Source organism: Scomber japonicus, chromosome 15 (assembly GCF_027409825.1).
Source record: "Scomber japonicus isolate fScoJap1 chromosome 15, fScoJap1.pri, whole genome shotgun sequence".
Taxonomy (NCBI): Eukaryota; Metazoa; Chordata; class Actinopteri; order Scombriformes; family Scombridae; genus Scomber; species Scomber japonicus.
Genome location: NC_070592.1, coordinates 8,342,037 through 8,362,081, shown reverse-complemented (window position 1 = coordinate 8,362,081; position 20,045 = coordinate 8,342,037). Strand labels below are relative to the sequence as shown.

General features: G+C 39.8%; 2 protein-coding genes across 2 annotated transcripts in view; one reads left to right on the top strand and one right to left on the bottom strand.

Moving 5' to 3' along the window:
* Nucleotides 1-4,996, top strand: part of LOC128373648 (sodium bicarbonate cotransporter 3-like) — a 48,310-nt gene extending 43,314 nt beyond the window's left edge. Inside the window, exons 23-26 of the mRNA XM_053333783.1 lie at nt 646-783; nt 1,531-1,631; nt 2,608-2,724; nt 4,746-4,996. Coding sequence (XP_053189758.1) covers nt 646-783; nt 1,531-1,631; nt 2,608-2,724; nt 4,746-4,827 — 438 coding nt within the window. The 3' untranslated portion in view covers nt 4,828-4,996. The remainder of the gene's footprint in view (nt 1-645; nt 784-1,530; nt 1,632-2,607; nt 2,725-4,745) is intronic.
* Nucleotides 4,997-10,055: 5,059 nt separating this feature from the next.
* Nucleotides 10,056-18,327, bottom strand: LOC128374021 (homocysteine-responsive endoplasmic reticulum-resident ubiquitin-like domain member 2 protein). Its single transcript, XM_053334244.1, has 8 exons — nt 18,033-18,327; nt 16,543-16,620; nt 15,559-15,672; nt 15,259-15,392; nt 14,311-14,418; nt 13,926-14,213; nt 12,018-12,132; nt 10,056-11,075 (listed from the first exon to the last, which is right to left on the bottom strand). Exons 1-8 carry the CDS (start codon nt 18,177-18,179, stop codon nt 10,905-10,907), a joined length of 1,155 nt encoding a protein of 384 aa, XP_053190219.1. The 5' UTR covers nt 18,180-18,327; the 3' UTR covers nt 10,056-10,904.
* Nucleotides 18,328-20,045: the final 1,718 nt, after the last annotated feature.

Genomic DNA, 20,045 nt, shown 5'->3' with positions numbered 1-20,045 from the left:
CTGTAATATAATCATGTTTCATAATCCACATTTATCATCATTTTCTCCTTTATTTTGCAGAATTATTATTAATTTAGGTTCTATATTATTGTATTTTTTACTCTTCCCACATTCAGCACTTGTATACATGTATGTGTATGTGTGTGTATGTATGTATATATTTATGTATACATGTAAGTTAAATATTGCATATCAAACAGGTACAGTTTAAATTTTAACCACTTTACTGCCCTTCAATTGCACTTTCCTGGTTTATGGACCAAATACAGTGTCACCAATGTCATTTATTGGAGATACCTCTTACCTACCTGCCTATCTGGGATAATGATTGGCCTGAAGTCACATGACCATAGACCCAACCCATCTTGGTAGATGCCCCATTGACTGGTACATGTCTGGAGGCACATAATTGCTTTTTAACAACACTATTTAAATAGTTTTTGTAATGTGTGTTATGATGAAAGTGTTGCTGGAGCTTTGACCTTTTTAGACTTTTTTTCCCTTTCCATCCACTGTGAAGTTGCACCAGAAACCTCTACTCTGCTTCTACAGATTTATTATTAATAATTATTTACTATAAATATATTTTGTGATGTTGACATGTGAAATGACAGATTCACTTTAAAACTGTTTTTGTCTTTGCAGGTTCTGGCGCTGGTCTTTATCCGAAAGCTTTTGGACTTTTTCTTCACGAAGAGAGAGTTGAGCTGGCTGGATGACTTGATACCAGAAAGCAAGAAGAAGAAAGAGGATGACAAGAAAAAGAAAGCACGAGAAAAGATGGTAAAATTATTATTATGTCTTGTTTTTTCTAATCGTGGAAGAAGTAGGCACATTAGAGAAATGTAGGTTTTAGGTAGCAGCCTTTTTATGATGGTTTTGTGCTGCAAGAACCCAAGGTTAACTTTTTAAATTGGAGAATATGAAGAAAATTAAATGAACTCAAATGACAAGAACCAAAAGCTTTTTTTCCATAGTGTTTGTTCAACATTGTGGTATTTATAAAATCCTCACTATGTCACATCAGAAACCAAACCTTACCATTTTCATTCTGGATTTATCTTTATGTGAATTTGTTCAATTTGTACCTGAACCGAAAATATTAACAATTTACAATCAAAATTCTCCCATTAGGATATCATTAAGCTTAATAAATCACACAAATCTCACTCTCAGTCTGATAATCTCAGTAGCTACAGCAGTTAGTGAAATTCAGTGTGTTAATGCTACAATAAAAAATAAAAAGAAGAAGCAGGTCTGGGTGTATAAAATAGTGGAGGGGCTCACATTGGTGTTGGGTCTTAATTACAATATATGGAAGTTCCTCAGAGGAAGTTGTTGCCTGTGTGTGTTGTTATAAAAAGGGAAAATGTAACAAATTTAAATAGGCAAGGGCGGCTACAGGAAACTCATATTACTTTATTTTATGTGAGCATGTGTGAAAAAAGTGTTTTACCACTATATAACACATCTCTGCAGTCAAAGCTATTGTGTGATTTTTTTGCCTTTTTTAATACTGTTTCCATTCAGGAACAAGAGTCCAGGCTGCAGGAAGGAGGGAAGCTGGGAATGAAGGTCAACTACGAAGAATCAAACAGGCTCGCCATCCCAGTGAAAACACTCTCAGGAAGGTGAGTCGTGCTCCTCATAAAAAGCACTCTTTGATCCCCAGTTTGGGGGTTTCAAAAGCAGAAGTTTATTGTAAGGGCTTAGTGAGGCTACGAGTGTTATTTATTTTATTTTTAATTATTATATATGACACCAAAATTCACATTGTTATCATGCCTTAACATAATTTATGGTGCACAGTTAATATAAACAGTCTCCATAAGGTTGTATTTGCTTCCTAACCAATGGCTTTTACAGCGCCTTAGATGAATCAGAGAAGTCAGAACAGCTTTTTAAACCCATTTTTCAGATGTACCATGTTGTCATTTACAACTTGTACTGGTAACGGTGACGCTGGTGGTCAGCTGTGTGTCATTATTATGTCCGTTTCGAACAGATCATACACAATAGGACTAGTGAAGCAAAGCCTCCCAATGGAAGACGAGGTAGCAGGGTTGTGTGTCTGATGCAAAAAAAAAAAAAAAACCCATCAAGCTAACCCTCCTTTCGCACTGATACGCAGACAGTTAGCGCATGGCTAAGACTGTCAGTTATCAGCTATTTTAAAAAAAAAAGAAAAAAAAGAAAAGAAACACTGCTACACTACTGCTTTGTGGGTTGTGTTTGGTTTTATTTTGGGGTTTTATTTAAGGATTTATTGTCTGTATTAAAATGTTTGTCCTTGTCTAACTAACCAGTAATGTGTACTCAATCAGCTCACAATAACTTGCCTAAAATGTCTTCATACTTGTTAACATGGAGCATTGACTGTATGTGGCCCCGTCCGGTCGCCTATTTTGTGCCATGAGTTTGTTTTGGATCTCTAATTTATCTGCATGTTTGTGTGTCGTGCTCGTTTTGAACTGTCCTGCACTCCTGCTGATTTTGATGTCTACATGCCTGTCTTCTCTTTGTGTTTCTGTTGTGTGTATGTGTGTGTGTGCGTGCGTGTGTGTGCGTTTGTATGCATCTTTTTTTTTTTTTTTTTTTGGCATGCAGTTCTGATTCTGACCCCTTGGTTGTAAATATCTCTGATGAAATGGCCAAAAGCGCGGTGTGGAAAGCGGTGAACTCGAGTGCAGACTTGTGTGCCCAACCTGTGAAACGTAGCGGAAGGTAGCTATGCCATTACCTGCAGTTTTCAAGAGTCTCTGCCCCCCCAATTATATCACCTTTTAATATTATTTGAGTAGTTTGAATATAATAACCCCCCCTCCAAAAAAGACCTATCCTATCCTTTGTTACTCCTACTTTTTCTATATCAATCTTATTTTTATACTACAATAAAAATAGAAATATAGTGAAGCTACTATCAATCTAATATTTAAAGGAACAGTTCCAACTAAAATACATAATTTTCCTCTTAACCCTCCTGTTGTCCTCGTGTCAAGGAAGGAAGGGATGAAGAAGGGAGGAAAGGAGGGAGGAAGAAGAAGGAAGGAAGGGAAGAAGAAGGGAGGAAAGGATGGAAGGGAAGAAGGAAGGAAATGAGGGGGGAAGGAAGGAAGGGAGGAAAGGAAAGGAGGAAGGAAGGGAGGAAAGGAAAGAAGGAAGGAAGTTAGGAGAGGAAGAAGGAAGGAAGGGAGGAGAGGAAGAGGGAAGGAAAGAAGGAAGGAGGGAGGGAGGGAGGGAGGAAGGAAGGAAGGAAGGACAGACGGAAGGAAGGAAAGAAGGAACAGTCAAAACAGACGGGGTCAATTTGACCCGGGAGGACGACACGAGGGTTAAACATGGTGCTATTTATCCATTTAGGTTGTTTTAATGTGAGTTTTCCTTCTCTTGAATACATTTGGAACAGGAAAGCACTCAGCTTGTGGTGCTCAAAGTGCTAAAACTTTACCAACTATGAGTAAAGGCCAGTCCCTCCAGCAAGAGCAAGAATTAATGCAAAATCAAGCATTTCTCCTTAAAGGGTCCATTCCTGTACTAATGTCTAAAATCTAAACATGGACATTGAAGATAAAAGATGGCAGGGTCATTAAAGGAGAGCTTCAGTATATGACAGCTAACGGCTCTCCACTGAGACTGTGTGTGTGTGTGTGCGTGACGGGCTTAGAGCTGACAGTGTGTCACTGGTCCGCTGCACACGGTCAATACTGAATGAGTCAGAGAAGAGTTCAGAGACTTCAGAGACTTCAGACTCTTGCTTTGCTTCTGGCTTGTAAGCAGAGCCGTTTCCAGCTTTGCAACTTTCATGTATTTTGCTTCTTTTACTATAATATGAGAATGACTCAGGCAAGCTCTGAAACATGTTAGATTAATGTCTGAATCTTATATTAATGTCACTGAATGTATCTGGGATTCCACAGAAACATGAGTACTGTTGTCCACAGCTGGCTGCAGCATCAGACATTAGCTTTTTAGTTTTTTGAAAGTAGTTTTTTGCCACTTTTAGCACCACAATCTAAACACCATCCACTTCTATTTTATTCAAGACAAACATCTCTACAGCTGATATCTCCAAAACTTGCATTAAAACAATCTAGTTGGAAACAGATAAGAGGAAAAATATGTTTTTGATAGAGTGAACTGTCCTTTTTAATGCAGGCTTTTGAATATAATCTGTAGTGCTATAAAACATCCCGAGGGTTAATCACATAGCTAAAGTTGGTTTGGGCATTTTAAGTGGAAGTCTAGAGATCTCCAACCCTGCTGCTGGAGAACTAGTGCTCTGCATGTTTCTGCAGGTTTCTCCACCACTCTAACACACCTGATTGTAATAATGAACTCGTTATCAAGCAGCTGAAGCTCGTCTAAGGGTTTGATAACAAGTTAGTAATTAGAATCAGGTGTGTAAGAGTGGAGCGATACCTAAAACATGCAGGGTTGGCGACCACTGGTCTAGAGTCTAAATCTGTACAAGCAGAGATAAAACTGTACAAGCTAAAATGTTAGCTTAACTTGACAAATTGTGTCTAAAATTGTCTTAATTATGAGCTGCATATTTTAACACAGTGGTCACATGAGCGTCTTCATCAACAGAGTGTACTGCAGGTGGTAGAAATGTTTTTAGATGATTATAAATGGAGCCCCGTCACTCCTCAACATTCTCACAGTTGCTTTCCACCGTTAACACATGATCACATCTGCACAAAGAGCTCATCTTGTCTCCCTCCGTCTGTGTGTGTGTGCGACAGCCAGGAGAAGGTGGCCTGTGTTAGAGTCGACGTCAGCCCAGATTCACCGGGAGGAGTATCCACAACGGAGACCTTCCTGTGATTTAAAAGAGGAGGGGGCGCTTCTTTTCCCTCCTCACCTAACCGCTGTCCCACACAACACTTTACCCCCCGCTGACGGGCAAAAAGGGGGATGGGGGCATGAAACTGGAACAGCACAACCTGCCTGGAGCACTCTCCCACTTCTTCAGGGAAGCAGGCGGCGAGCTCACAACCCCCCCCCCCACCCCCCTCCTTCCTCCTCCTCCTCCCCAAAGTCTCGAAGTCCTACACGTGCAGCACTTGTACACACACGACGTACTGCAGAGCGCACACTTGTGAGGAATGAAGGAATCCTGCTGTTACTTCCCACTGACCCTCACTGTTAGGAACTCTCTCAATCGAGCAAATTTTGCCGTCACCCATTTCAAACCACAGATGCCAAAGGAAGGGGGGGGGGGGGCTCACTCACCGGTAGGGATCTTGGACTGTGTGTGTGTATGAAACCTTTTCTTTTAATCCATTGTGTATATTTTAAATTCAGTTTTACTATTATTTCCTTTTTAGCTGGTCGCAGTACTGTACTTTTTCTTTTTTGAGGGGCGGGTGGGTGGGTGGGTGGTAGGGGGGGTATTTGTGACTCATACACTGCACTGTTTGTCTTCAGGTCAAGATGATTTCTGACCTTTTTCACTGAACTCTACAGTACACCAGCTTTCAGGACACATTCATTTCATTTCAAAGCCATTCAGGTACTGTCAGTGCCAGCTTCGTTGTATTTTCAGAGTGAGTCTGGCACATTAAACGACAAAAACCAAAACAGAGGTACATTCAAATACTATTATTATTATTATTATTATTATAACTGCAACTACTACTACTACTATACCACACTACTGCTGCATATGTCATGGTAGGATTTAGCTTATGAGTCATCTCTCCTGTCTATGGGGGGAAAAAACTCAGTATTGATATTGCTGCTCAAAAATTGGTCAGTGTAAACCTCACTTTTCATATGTGCTGACGTAACATCATTATTATTATTATTATTATTATTATTATTCTTGTTATTATTGTATGTCTACTGTGTTTTTTTGTTTTTTTCATTTGTAACATTATGTAAAACCTACTTCAGAGGCCATATGAAGTCTGTACTGTACAGTAAAGCACTTTGCCAGTATAGTTTCTTACCTTAAAAAACGGATTATAGTGTATTAATGAAGAGGTTACTTCTCCTCCTCCCACAGTATCTATTGAGCTGTTGTTCAAATGTCAGTCAAAAACAACTCAGGAATCTCCGAAGGATTTCTGACTGTGGTCACTCAATATTTTTGTCACGAGGAGGCAGTGATAATTACCTGTTCACTGTATATTCCTTTTCATCGCTGGTATCACAACTATTTTAATAAAATAAAAAAAGGCTGTAAATCATAAAATATAGTCAGGTGCAGAGTTTAAAAAAAAGAAAAGAAGAAAAAAAAAAGAGAGAAAGAGAGAGAGAGAGAGAATATTTGTGATCCCAGTTAGCTGCACCTGTTTTTATACTGTCTGTATTGTTGGTTATAGTGTGTGTGGTGTAAAGATAATTTTGGTATGTGTTGCGTTGCGAATCATTTTATGCAAAATATTTCTACAGTAAATGTAAAAAGGAAAAAAAAAAAAAAAAAAAAAGTACTATTATATTCTATGAAGTTGTTCTTATTTTGCTAAGTGCGGTCCTGTTTTAGCAATAAGTATTCCATATGTATATCGTATGGATCCATGAAACTATAGCTAATATCCAGGCGAAGAATAATTAGTGAAACAATGTTGGTGTGTGTTTCATCATCGGCTCTGTCTGTGTGTAGCTAACGGTGACTCTACGGACAATAGCTTACGTGCCTTGTCGAAGCTCTTTTATGTGCAAGTCTTGTACCGATAATTTAATAAGTGTTCAGAACAGATGTACACACACACACACACACACACACACACACGCCATGGCACACGAATGCCAAAGACGGACCATCGACCCTCCCCCACCCCTCCCCCTCCTCCTCCTGTACACCGCTCATCCTTGCTGAGGCTTACGTCAGTGTCTGTGTGAAATCTGTAGCCTCCGACTCAAAACGATGTAACTCAATTTATCTTCCATTCAAAAAGAAATGTAACTCTAAAAATCTGTTTGTGTGTGTGTGTGTGTGTGTGTGTGTGTGTCCTGCCGCCACAGCTCTGGTATTCGCTCACTACATAAAAGCTCTGTAATCAGTATTGAGGTACTTGTCTTCTGGATAATTAGTGAATGTCCGATGATTGTATTATTGTCAACATGCAAAATTATGTTTTTTGACATTTTGGCTCAAAACAAATCTTAATCTTGAAATTGAGTGTTTGTAAAGCGTCGTTTCACAGTTATATTCCACTACACACACATACACACACACACACACACACATATATAGATATCTATATGGACCATTTGACATTAAAATGTAAGTTGGCTGTAAAACTACTTGTCATTTCAGAATATTTAATAATTTTATTTTGACCCATTTAAGAAAAAGACTATTTTCACATTGACATGAGACTCAGTTAAAGATATATGAACTATATTAAACGGTGGATATACTTTATGTCGTGAGATGTTAACCCTCCGTCATCACTCCAACATCACATTTGTTCTGGTGTACAGGCACGTAAAACATCAGTGAAGCACATAGCATCCTGCTGTTAGCTTGAATGATGACTTTTCTGTCATGGCAGATTGGTGCAAAGCAATAAAAGTGAATATATGGTGAATTCCTGTTTTGTGTTTATTGAAATCACACTGTGAGCTTCTCAATGTGGTCAATTATACTTTTGGTTTTTGGGGGATTTTGAATGTTTGTAGTCGTGTTCTCACCATGAACTCATTAAGAAAACTCCCCTGTATAAATGTCATATATGTATAACCTGGGGTGGGAAGGTAACTATGGAAATTGAATAGGTTACAGATTACTAGTTATCCTATTTATAATGTAATAAGTAATGTAACTATTTCAATTACTTAATCAAAGTAACTTATTACATTTGATGACTTTTTTAAATTTTCTAACTAATGTTTTCAGCTGTTAGGGTAAATGTTCCCATTAAGCATCAAAATCTTAAATTCAGGTGTTTTTCATGGATACTGACATGATTTATAAGGGAGATCATTTCTTATAAAGCAACATTTATCTCTCATTTGAAAATGTATTTATTAGTTCATGTATATTTTAGAATATAAAATAAAGATATTTGATGAGAAAAAGTCAAAAGTCAGGCATGGAGCTTAATTGGTAGTGGAACTGTGTGCTCCAAATAAGCCGACGTCATCATTTATTAACAAAATATTTAAAAAATGTAGTTTTCAGAGAATTAAAAACAGCAATATATGTATTCAGTTTCATGTTAAATATTAAAAAATGAGGAAAAAAACCCTCCTGAGCAAAATGTTAAAGGTCTGACTTCAGATGTAGCCTCCTTTTGTAATCATCAACATTTTCATAAGTAACTATAATTTAATGACCCATTTTTTCCAGCAACTATAACATATAACTAGTTACTCCCCAACATTGAGTATAACTACTTAACACTCACTAATGACTGGTATTGTATATTTGATGATATTTAGAAACTGTGTCTCCATTACTGCTCACTATCTCACACCTCAGTCACATTTCTTTATCAAAATGTTAATATGATGAGTTTATATTTAATATTTAATAAATATCAGAGGATGTGTCATTATCCTCATCACCCACAATAATCCAACAGAGAGCTGGTTGTCCTGATTTCATCTTTAACCCTCCTGTTGTCCTCACGGGAGGAAGGAAAGTAAGGAGGGAGAGAGGGAGGGAGGGAGGAAAGGAGGATGGAAGGATGGATGGATGGAAGGAAGGAAAGGAGGGAGGGAGGGAGGAAAGAAGGATGGATGGATGGAAGGAAAGGAGTAAGGAGGGTGGGAGGAAAGGAGGATGGATGGATGGAAGGAAGGAAAGGAGGAAGGCAGGAAAGAAAGGAGGAAGGAAGGAAGGAAAGGAGTAAGGAGGGAGGGAGGAAAAGAGGAAGGGAAGAAGGAAGGAAAGGAGTAAGGAGGGAGGGTGGAAAGAAGGATGGATGGATGGAAGGAAAGGAAAGGAGGGAGGGTGGGAGGAAGAAAATGAGTAAGGAGGCTGGGAGGAAAGGAGGAAGGAAGGATGGATGGAAGGAATGAAAGGAGTAAGGAGGGAGGGAAAGCAGGAAGGAAGGAAGAAAAGGAGTAAGGAGGGAGGGAGGAAAAGAGGAAGGAGAGAAGGAAGGAAAGGAGGGAGGGAGGGAGGAAGGAAGCAAGGAATGATAGAAGGAAGTGAGGAAAGAAGTATGGAAGGAGGGGAAGAATGAAGGAAAAATTAAAGAAAGAGGGAGGAAGGCCGGAAAGAAGGAACAGTCAAAAGAGGACGACAGGAAGGTTAATGAAAGCAGAAAATGTCTCTTCTATCATTTCACCTGAGGTGTTTTTCATGTTCCAGTCAGAAGGTGGCAGCAGAGATCAGTAGCTACATACAGCAGGTATATTCATCCATCTGCATGTTCCCATGTTACTATAACTGCTTCTCTATTCAGACCATGCTGTTATAGACATGTCCGTTATACACCTACATATACATACACAGGTGTTTTCATTTATTTAACTAATTAGACCTCACTGGACTATAACTTCAACCCAAGTCTAATCAGAGAGTAAATAAAACCACCTGTGTGGATGTGCAGGACCTTTTAACCCTCCTGTCGTCCTCCCAGGTCAAATTGACTCCATCTCTTTTTGACTGTTCCTTCCTCCCTCTTTCTTTAATTTTTCCTTTGTTCTTCCCCTCCTTCCCTCTTTCTTTCCTCATTTCCTTCCTTCTCTCCTTACTCCTTTTCTTCCTTCCTTCCCTCCCTCCTTCCTTACGCCTTTCCTCCCTTCCTTCCTCTTTTCCCCCTTACTCCTTTCTTTCCTTTCTTCCTCCTTTCCTCCCTCCTTCCTTACACCTTTCCTTCCTTCCCTCCTCTTTTCCTCCTTACTCCTTTTCTTTCCTTCCTTTCCTCCTCTTTTCCTCCCTCCCTCCTTCCTTACACCTTTCCTTTCTCCCCTCTTTTCCTCCTTACTCATTTCCTTCCTTCCTCTTTACTCATTTCCTCCTTACTCCTTTCCTTCCTCCCTCCCTTCCTCCTGTCCCTCCTTGACCTGAGGACAACAGGAGGGTTAATGCACGAGACATTTAATATAAAACAGCAGCAGCCATTTTCACAAACTCAAGAGGAGGCGTTAGGTTTCTCCATCATGAACTCTGCATCGTGGCAGTGTTTTTATTGAACAGTGGGGAATACAGAAGTGTCTCTTACCTGCTGGACTCCTCATCAATTATTAGCGGTACATCAAACCAAATCACACTTCAGTAGCAGTAACGTCACTCCGGGATACATTTCACAATAGTACACAATGTGCTTAATACACATTTCTTTTTTTTTAACCTTTTTTAGGCTGAAATCACAGATGCTACAAGACAATTCAGGATTATTTGCTGTAGTCACCTTTTTTTGGACTAAAGTGGCCTCCTTTTTTTTTTTTTTTTAAATGTCTTATTTGAATACAACCAACATTACAAAAAAAAAAATCATTACAATTGAAACAAAAACTATTTCAACAAGTATTGCAGCTTGTCACAAAGAAATAAAAAATAAACATATTCCGCTTGTTAAACACATGTAGTGCTGTAATTATTGTCCAGTATTATAAATGCAGCTGCTAGTTTATAAATTACAGAAACGATGCATTAGCAGACACTTTTTTTTTTTTTTTAACTTTGACTATGTTTACAAGGCATCACTAACAATCCTTGTATATAGCAGGTCATCTAAGGTTCGTGTAAGTTAACAGTTCATTTTGTCTTTATGCAGACAAAGAGAAAAAAGCCCATTTTGAAATTGAAATGAGCATTCGCCTCTTTTTTTTTTAGGTTAAATCAGTCACTTGTGTTTCAGCTCAACGTCTTACACTACTGGGAGACTATAACACTGCACTGCATCAGAGACAGCTTCCCTAAGCAGGTAAGATATATCCGTCCTCCTCTTATAAAGAAAGAAATGTGCTCCTGTGGGGGAACCGTGGAGGCCCGTGGTTCAGTTAGCAGCGTTCGGCGGCCCCTCCGGGATGAGGGACATGAAGAAGGTTATTATAAAGGACCAGGTGGACGAGAGGAAGCCAGTGTGGGGGACGCTGTTCGGATCCTCGGCGCCTTCCTCTCCGCTTTCGCCGCCGTCGTCGTCTGAGCCGTCGTCCATACCTCCGTCCTGTGGAGGAGTTATGAGAGGACGATCAGGTGAGATGAGGAACGTTTCACACCAACATGCATTTGACTGTGAAGTGATGTATCCACTGTGTTAATGTGAGGAGTCTCTAAGCTAAAAATGTGATGGTAGCATTTGTAATTATGCTTTTTATGTCATCTTTTAGAATCAGATCATCTCAAAATAGCTCTAATTTAGTTTTAGCTACTTTTGCAACCAGCATCGAGGGTCTTACTCTTGTTTTGATGGATTATTTCACTATAAGCTCGTCTGAAACAGGTTTCCAGGTTTTGTTATTTGTGAAAATCAGGCGGGGAGTTCTCGTCCTTTAAAATGAGGCCAACACGGAAATAACTTAGAACTGCATTCTATCAAAAGGCCACCAGGGGGCGACCGTCTCTATACAAGTCAATAGAGAATTCACCAACTTCTCACTTGATTTCTAACCTCAGTAAACGTTTTCAAAATGTGTTTATGGTCTCAATCGCTAGTTTAAAGCCTTCTTCAATGCAGTATGATGTTCATTTGGGACATTTTGGCCTCCCTGATTTTATATTTGACGATAAAGCAGGGTATGCATTAGGGCGTGGCTACGTCCTGATTGACAGGTTGATAGCCCAATGTCCTCGAAATCCAGCCCTCGCAACCATAGCAACCTCCCCGCTCCGCTCATGGCTCCACCAATGGCCCCGCCTCATGCCCATATAAGTAGAATCCGTGTTTTTATTTTTCCGATGGCGCTGCCTAGATTCAAAACTATTGGCTTCCGAGCAGCAGTCCACAAACCAATGGGTGACGTCACAGATATTACGTCCATTTCTTTTATACGGTCTATGGTGAAAATCCTGTAATGAGTTAAACACTGAAACTTCACTGATAAAATATTCCTATCAGTCTCGTGTACAGGTTTTGATTGATATAAATATATACTAGAGGCGTAGCTACCATTTCTTGTAAGTCGGGGTTTTGTAGCTCTCCCTCCATGTCGTCCTGATTGCCTCTGTCTCCAGGGAGCTGGAGTTCGTTCTCCAGGTTAAACGGAAACCAGCCAGCTTGATGCCTGCAGACAGATGCAACAAAAGCCACATTACAAACTCATTTCTATTGATTATCATTTTAGATTAATTGGTTAGTTGTGTAGACCCTAACACATGCCTTACAACAAGAACCTAAACTAAAGTCTTTAAATGACAAGCTAAATGTATTCAATGTACAATGTTATAATGATCATGTAATAGATTAAATGTATGTTGATTGCCTATTAAATTAATTGTTTCCACACTGGTGCATTACTACTAGTGGCCTTCAACACTGAGCTGCACAGTTGACCTTTATGTTGAGTAAAAGGATAAAAGAGGAAGCATTCGACTATTGTGGCTTTTATTTCACCGGTGGTTGATTTTAACGAGGCTCGTTTTTAAATAAGGGGAAGTGAGAGATCAAAATTAGACCACAATGGAGGTTTTTTTTGTGGTTAAAGTTTAACTCGTATCTTGTTAAAAAATCATTCTGAAGAAGCTTTTAGACAATGAAGTGACCCTAACAAAACTAAGGTGCCTTCTATTGCAAACATCAGACTCTGAGAAACTAACACGTGGTCTATTCACCGCCCTCCTAAAATAAATGTGGCTGCATGTGTACACCTGCTCTTAGATCGCTGCATGAGCTTCCTGTCAAAAGTAGAATCGATTTTAAAGTTCTGCTACTCATGCACTCAAAGCTTTAAATGGCCTTACACCTCAGTATGATAAAAGTTATGCTTATCAGATAGAAACCAGCGAGCCTCGTTCTACAGTCACTCTAAATCAGGGGCCTTTTGTATTTATGCCCCAAGTAGATGGAACGACCTGAGCGAGGCCTCCCACACTGAACACTTTTAAAAGAAGGTTAAAAAAACATTACTTTCACAACAGTCTATGGCTAAGTTCTTTGTGTGTGTGTGTGTGTGTGTGTTTCGTTGTATATTTCTATATTTGTGATTCCACTCTACCCGCACTAAAAGCTGTTGATGCATATTGTATTCTCTGCACTTGCACTTTTATGGTTGTGTTTGTGATTGTATTGCCATTTTATGGAAAGCATTCTGTTGCCCTATATATGCAATGTACTATATAAATAAAGTGTAACTTGACTTGGCTGCAATAATAGGAGGAACTCTTGGATGCATTAATGTCCAAACTTCCATAATGATCCATAAATATCCCTTTTCCACCGAGCTGGTGCTGGTTCAGAGCCAGAGCCTGACGAAGCATCGGTTCTTTGCTTATCCACCGCCAAAGCTCCAGCCCCGAGCCTCAGAACGGAGCCAGAGCGAGCACCAACTCTTTGCAGGTCTAAAGCAAGAACCGATTACGTCAGCTGGCTGGGGGCCAGGCTAACGCTTATTAGCCGGCTAGCGGGGCTAACGTTTTTTAGCAGACTAGCAGGGCTAACGTTTATTAGCAGACTAGCGGGGCTAATGTTCATTAGCTGACTAGCATGGCATTTACAGAGGGTTAAAGATTTGTTGATTAAAAATACTATTTTTATAATTTTTTTGCCAGAGCTGTCTTCTTCTTCTTTTCCGGCAGGCTAGATGTCTTGCGGCATGTTGCTGCCTCTCACTGGTGAATCATGGAACTGCTGGTGGAAAAGCAACAGGTTTGTAAGAGGTGAGCACTGGCTCTAGCACTAGCTCCGAACCAGCGCTGGCTCCAGCTCGGTGGAAAAGGGGTAAAAATGAGCTCAGCCTTCACACAGCTGATTGGATTTCATGTTTTACAGACAGTTTTGAACCTTTATCATATTAGAGATGATAGCAAAACTGCCAAATAAACCCCCGAATGATGTGATTGGAGTAACAGGAGCACTCACAGGTAGAGCACCAGCATGGCCATCATCACCATGACAAACCGGCTGAAGGACGAGTAGAAGTAGACTATACTGAGTAAGATCGCGGCGCGTGAAAATGTGTACACCCAGTCCAGCCAATCCCTGTTCAGCTCCTCCTCGTTCAGGATCTCCCCTCCCTGCGCGTTCATCTGGACCTCCGGGTTGCCACGGCGATCTGCCTGAGGCCGCTGGCTCAGAGGATCGGGCTGGTCGGGCTGCGTCAGGGGCTGATCTGGCCTGAGGTGCTGAGAGGAGGCGGCCAGCAGCTGACTGGAGGGAGACAGAGATGGAGGAATGAGAATGAGGCGTCTTGTGGTTACAGAAGCTCGGTTGACAGAGGTGGAGGCATGAACATGAGGAGACTTACTAGTGCATGTAGTACTGACGGGCGTACAGCTGCTGCCACCACATTAGTGACATGGGACTGTAGTAAGAGGGCATGTTTGTGGGGGGAGTTGATTGATACTGAGACCAGCTGGAAGAGAAGAGACATACTATTAGAAGAGCGGTAACTTTAGACCGGTCACACATACATCTGTCTGCCCATTCATTAGACCAGGGGGGTAATTTGGCACCTTTACAACCTATAGTACTAATTAGCCAAGAATATATATAAAACTATAGGATAAAAAAAAGGATGAGTTATGTAGTGTAGTGGCTGCGGTGTCAATGGCATTAATAAATACTCAAATCTATTTATACTATCAAGATAAAGGCCAAATAATGACTAAATAAGGAGTTTTGAATTTTACTGTGATATACTACAAATAATAAAAACCCAGATAACATGTAAATCTTACTTTTTAGTGCCAAATAAACTAAACCTAACGTTTTATTCCAAGCCAGTAGCAGCACTGAAGTTGTATTTTTTTAAATTCTAGGAGCTGTAATATCTCCTCATACAGACCTACATGTATTTTATCATTAATTATATAAAACTAATCCATGTCATGTTCTTTAGTTGCTGTAGTGACTTGATTTTGTAATTGTATATTTTGTGGCGCTTTGTGTGCTTGTTTATTATGTGTTATCTTTTTTTCTTGCTTGCTGTAGTTTCTCCAAAAAAAATTAAAATAAATCTCTGCTTGAGTAGCTGCAGGTGTGTAGGAAAAAAGTCCACTTAAAAAATGGCATCTGATGCCTAATGAAGGTCAGACAGAACAAAACTTTGCAAGACAGTTTGCCTGAGCTTTTTTCATTTCTTGCTTCTAGTAAAACTCTTCCCTGCAGGATTGATTGATTAAATTTAATATGAGAATATAAAATATATGTTTCACTGATCAAACTCTCCCTGATACAGATGTACTTACTGTACCTGTGCATAAATTGCGGGTACATCTGGTGGTAAGGGAAGGTTCCAGCTCGTTGCCTGAGCCCATCAGCGCTCTCTCCTGTGGACGACTGGCCATCTTGAGCAGAGACGGAGGGGCTGTTAGAGTTTTGAGGGGCCTGCAGCCAGAGAAGAAGTTCTGAATATTAGTAACGGTTTACATTTCATCGTGACCATTTTCTAAATCCTCAGGGGAGGCGAAGACTGCAGCAGTGAGGTGGGTGATGAAACAAAAAGGAGGTGATGAAATGAATGGAAAGATGTGAGTGTGTGTGGGTGACCCACCGTGGGACCGGCCGAGTTCTCCTGAGGCTTGTTACCGTGGCTGCGGGGGGGCTTCGGGGAGCTGGGAGGGGTTCGTGAAGGGCACACCAGATGGAGCATATGGTACTCATCCTGCTGTAAAAGCCAATGCAGCTCATTATCAAGGACAGTGTCATGTTCAAAGGAGAAAGAAAAAAAGGATCACTTCTTGAGTTCTTTTTTTAGATCAAAGGCGAACTATTGTGTCATTTAACTTTGAAATCTAAGACTAGATTTTCTTTTAATGACTTAACTACTACAGTCATTTTTATAGTAGGCTATCTGTGTAAAATTGGTAAATGTTATACTGACAAACAGGTTTCTCAGTAAAATGTAAAATTACACCCAATTATAGGAAAAAATACATTACTGATTATTATTGTGACCCTGAGGTGCAAAACAAAAGCAAATTAGGCAATAAAACATTAAAAAAAAAATCTCAAACCAATTCAGAGAAACCCATGTGCAATTGTTGACAATCTCATTCCAAAACTGTGTGGTTATTAACAGCTTCCACTCTTCTGGGAAGGCTTATCACACGATTTTGGATCCTGGCTGCAGGGATTTGCTCCCATTAAGCCACAAGAATATTAGAGAGGTCGGGTGCTGATGTCGGGCGATGAGGCCTGGCTTTAACAGTCCAATTTGTCCTAATAGTGTTGGATGGAGTTGAGTTTTCGGGCCTCTGTAAAGGTCATACACGTTCTTCCACAAGGAACACTTGGAAATCAATTCATTTATTAACCCTGCTTTATGCTTTATGTTGAAAGAGGAAAGTATCTGATGACATAAAGACACTAAAATATCATTATTCTATGCTGTGTCATTAAGATTTCATTGGATTAGAACAAAGAGGCATGAATACACACCTATGGTCATGCAGTGTGTAGTTTGTAATCTGTTGATTAAAGCAGGAATCAGGTAATAAAACTCTGACTAAGGCTGCAACAAACAGATACAACTTACCTTTCTGAGCACATCTTTTAAGGTAAGGTGATCCAAAAGTAGCTTCCCAGAATACACCAGCCTCTGGTCTTTAGAGCTCTAAAAACACAACATAACAACAACAACAACAGACAGCAACGATTTATTTATTTTCCCCCTTTGTTATCACTTCTATTTAGAATTTCCAACAATATATTCAATGAGGAAATGTTGGTTATGTAGATCAGGGCATCAAAAGCCAGCGATTCTGTGTGAGAGAATAATGAGGATGAGATCATAGTAACCTCAATTGGGATAAGTGGGTCTTAACAGCGGATTAAACTGGCAGTACAACAAGGTCGGTGTGTGTCCTCTTAAAGCCTACATTCACTGTACAGTCATTCAGGAATTTAAATTGCCTCATTTAAACCCCGACCAACTTGCAACCGAGCACCTTCTATTCTGGGTTTGAGCTATACAGAGCCCCCGATGTTTGCTTAATTACACACAAACAGGAGTATTGCCCCTTGCTGAGATTACTCGAGCGCTTTACAATGGAGCGGTTTTGTCTCTGTGTGTTTACGATGATTGCATCAGTCGTGAGCAGAGGCATCGGAGCAAAGCAAAGTCAGATTAGCGGCACAATACAGCAGCAAATCCATAGACTTTTTCAGCTGCTGTGACACTGGAAAATCAAACTTAGAAAATAGAACAAGGTTAACAGACTGTGTCACTTTTTTTGGGTGGTGGTTATTCAACAGGAAGCTTGGAGAACTTCAAAACAGCAAGAAATGTTCAACTGGGAAATGTCGGCTGTGACTAAATACAGTCTAAAATTACCAGCCAACTCCACTTCTTACTTGCTAGTTGTTAGTGATACTGCAGACTTGACATTTAAATCATCTTTTTACATAACTCACTTCCTATATTTGAACCACTCACAGGGCATCCTGCTGCTGCCACATACTGACTGATATGACTTATTAATAGTTTCCTTTATGTAAGAAACCTTTGTTGCATATTTCTATTATCTCTCTTGTCCTCTTAACAGCACACAAACTGTCCAATATAGCCAAAATAATACATTGTAATCCAACAGAGGGTGATCGCTGGTTTAAATGACACATGTTCTCGATTTTGCATCAGTGTGTGTGTGTGTGTGTGTGGACTGAGCTCTTATAGGGCTGGGCAATAAAACGATAGTGATAGTTCGATAATTTCACTGAACTTCATTGGAAGAAACCACAGAAGGTTGGTTGTATGAACAAACTCACTCGCTCCCTGGTAACCTAGTAATGTATACCCATAAGGATAACGATGACTGTGTCTTATACACCGGTTTTTACAGTATGTGTACATTTATTTATTTGAGTGCTTTTCATGGTTGTGTTGGCCTTGATTGATAACTGAGGTGATTAAAATCAGAGGAATGTTAAGTTTACAATAAAGTGTTTAGATTGAACACCCCCCCGCAATTAAAAAAAATCTATAATTATCAGCCATATCGCCCAGCCCTAAGCTGATGTACTCACCGGTTTACTTGGGTATACATCTGACAGGTGGGCTTTGAGTTTCTCCACAGTCCAGTTTTGGTAACAGTTGATGGTTTGGTCATTGTACTTCTGGTTGGGAGCCCTGATGACAAGGGTTACAGGATTGTCCACAACACCTTGATCCATGACTCAAAACCATTTGTCTTCAATGACAAAAAAAAAAAAAAAAAAATTAAAAAGATCTGGATCACCCTCTCAGGAGTATTTCCGGCTAATTCTTCTTTTTTAGCCCCATTAATGTTATATAATATTAAACAATATCATGTAAAGTCTGATGTGGTTTATTTGCAGCTGTGAGGTGTTTCCTGTCCAGACAGCTGAAACCTGAGGACAAAAAAAGGAAAAAAACACATGATGTCAAGTTTAAACCCCAATATAATGTTTTCATGATTGTTTAGTTTAGCATTAAAAATATAACTTATAGTAACATTTGATGAAGAAAAAGCAGAACATAGCTACTCAAAAAAAGAAAGAAAACAACACATTTAACAGGGTATACGTTTCATGACAACTCTGTACTCTTAAACATTATATTTTTTAAAACTCCTGAAACAAGCATGACAGAGAAATAAAGACATGTGTTGACATTAAAGGATAAAAGGTGAGGTTTTATCTACACCTACCCAGCTAAGCTACATTAGCATCGGTAGGGTTTTCTGTATTTATGACTCAACTCGAGCAGAAAAAAGAAGGTGTTAGCTGACATAATGTATCTATCCAGATCTAAACACACTAGCGTTATGTTATTCAGACTTAAATAAGAGGATGTGTGTGGTTTACCTTCCTTGTTTACTCCCAGTCGCAGATAAACTACTACAAGCCCTGGCTGGTCCTTCTTCTTCTTCTTCGGTTTATTAGAGGAGGTTGTTGGACTCTAGCATGACAGCGCATCACCGCCACCTGGTGGTCAGAGGCCGCAGCTGCACTCACTCCATCACTCCATTTTTTTTATACAGTCTATGGGTGGAAAGGTAGCTCAAGGGGGTCAAACACGCGGCCCGTGGGCAGGAACTAACCCGCTGAGTGGTCTAATCCAGCCCACTTTGCTTTTCTTTCCATCTTTCCATCCATCCATTCTTCCTTCCATCTGTGCTTTCTTTCTTTCTTTCTTTCTTTCCTTCCTCCCTTTCTTTCTTCCACCTGTCCTTTCTTTCTTTTCTGTTTTCTCTTCCTTCCATCTGTCTTTCACTCCTTCCTTCCTTCCTTCCATCCTTCTGTCTCTCCTTCCTTCCATCTGTCTTTCACTCCTTCCTTCTTTCCTTCCTTCTTTCCTTCCTCCCTTCCTTCCTTCCTTCTTTTTACTGGACCGGCCCACATCAGATCATAGTGGGCTGTGTGTGGCCCTTAAAAGTGTAGTAAGCGATAATTATAATAATTTTAATAATAAAAAATACCTTTTTTGTCAAAATCATTGAATCTCTCCTCACTATTTGTTCTGCTCTCATTTTTATGTTTAAAGGTATTTGAAATTATTTAATACACACACACACACACACACACACACACACACACACACACACAGTTACAGTTGTACAGCAATCTGGAATTTTATTTTGAAGGCAATATAACGGTTTATACTAGTTACCTTGCGGTAACGTAGCAACCAGCAGTAAGAAAGACGGCTCTCTACTCAGTCAGTGAATCTTCTCTTCTCATGCTCAGGAAAGCAATGGCTGTAAGTTTGATAATTTGATATTTGATACGAATGAAGATGAATATGTAATTTTAAGTTTAGTACTGAAACGTGTGATGTTTATTGACTGGGAAGTCATACAAGAAGTCGTGCTAAAAGTAATTTGAAAGCTAATGTAAAGTGTGCGTTTCTAACAACGATGTGTATCAGCCTACTGTTAATGTTAACGGCTCATTTGTGCCGTTGTGTAGTTTTTTTTAGCTATTTTTAAATAGCATTACTGTGTGTATTAGTTTTCTTTACAGCGTGTCGCTAAGGTTTTGTATTGTCTTTTATTTGCAGTTTCACTCGTGGTATTT

Bases quoted from the DNA above. Each gene is read 5' to 3' on its own strand.
- LOC128374021 (XM_053334244.1), bottom strand. From the start codon at position 18,179: ATGGATCAAGGTGTTGTGGACAATCCTGTAACCCTTGTCATCAGGGCT. The intron at 14,214-14,310 runs GTAAGTCTCCTC...GTCTCCCTCCAG, and splicing joins CGTCAGTACTACATGCACTA to TCAGCTGCTGGCCGCCTCCT. The intron at 12,133-13,925 runs GTGAGTGCTCCT...ATCTGTCTGCAG, and splicing joins GCCATGCTGGTGCTCTACCT to GCATCAAGCTGGCTGGTTTC.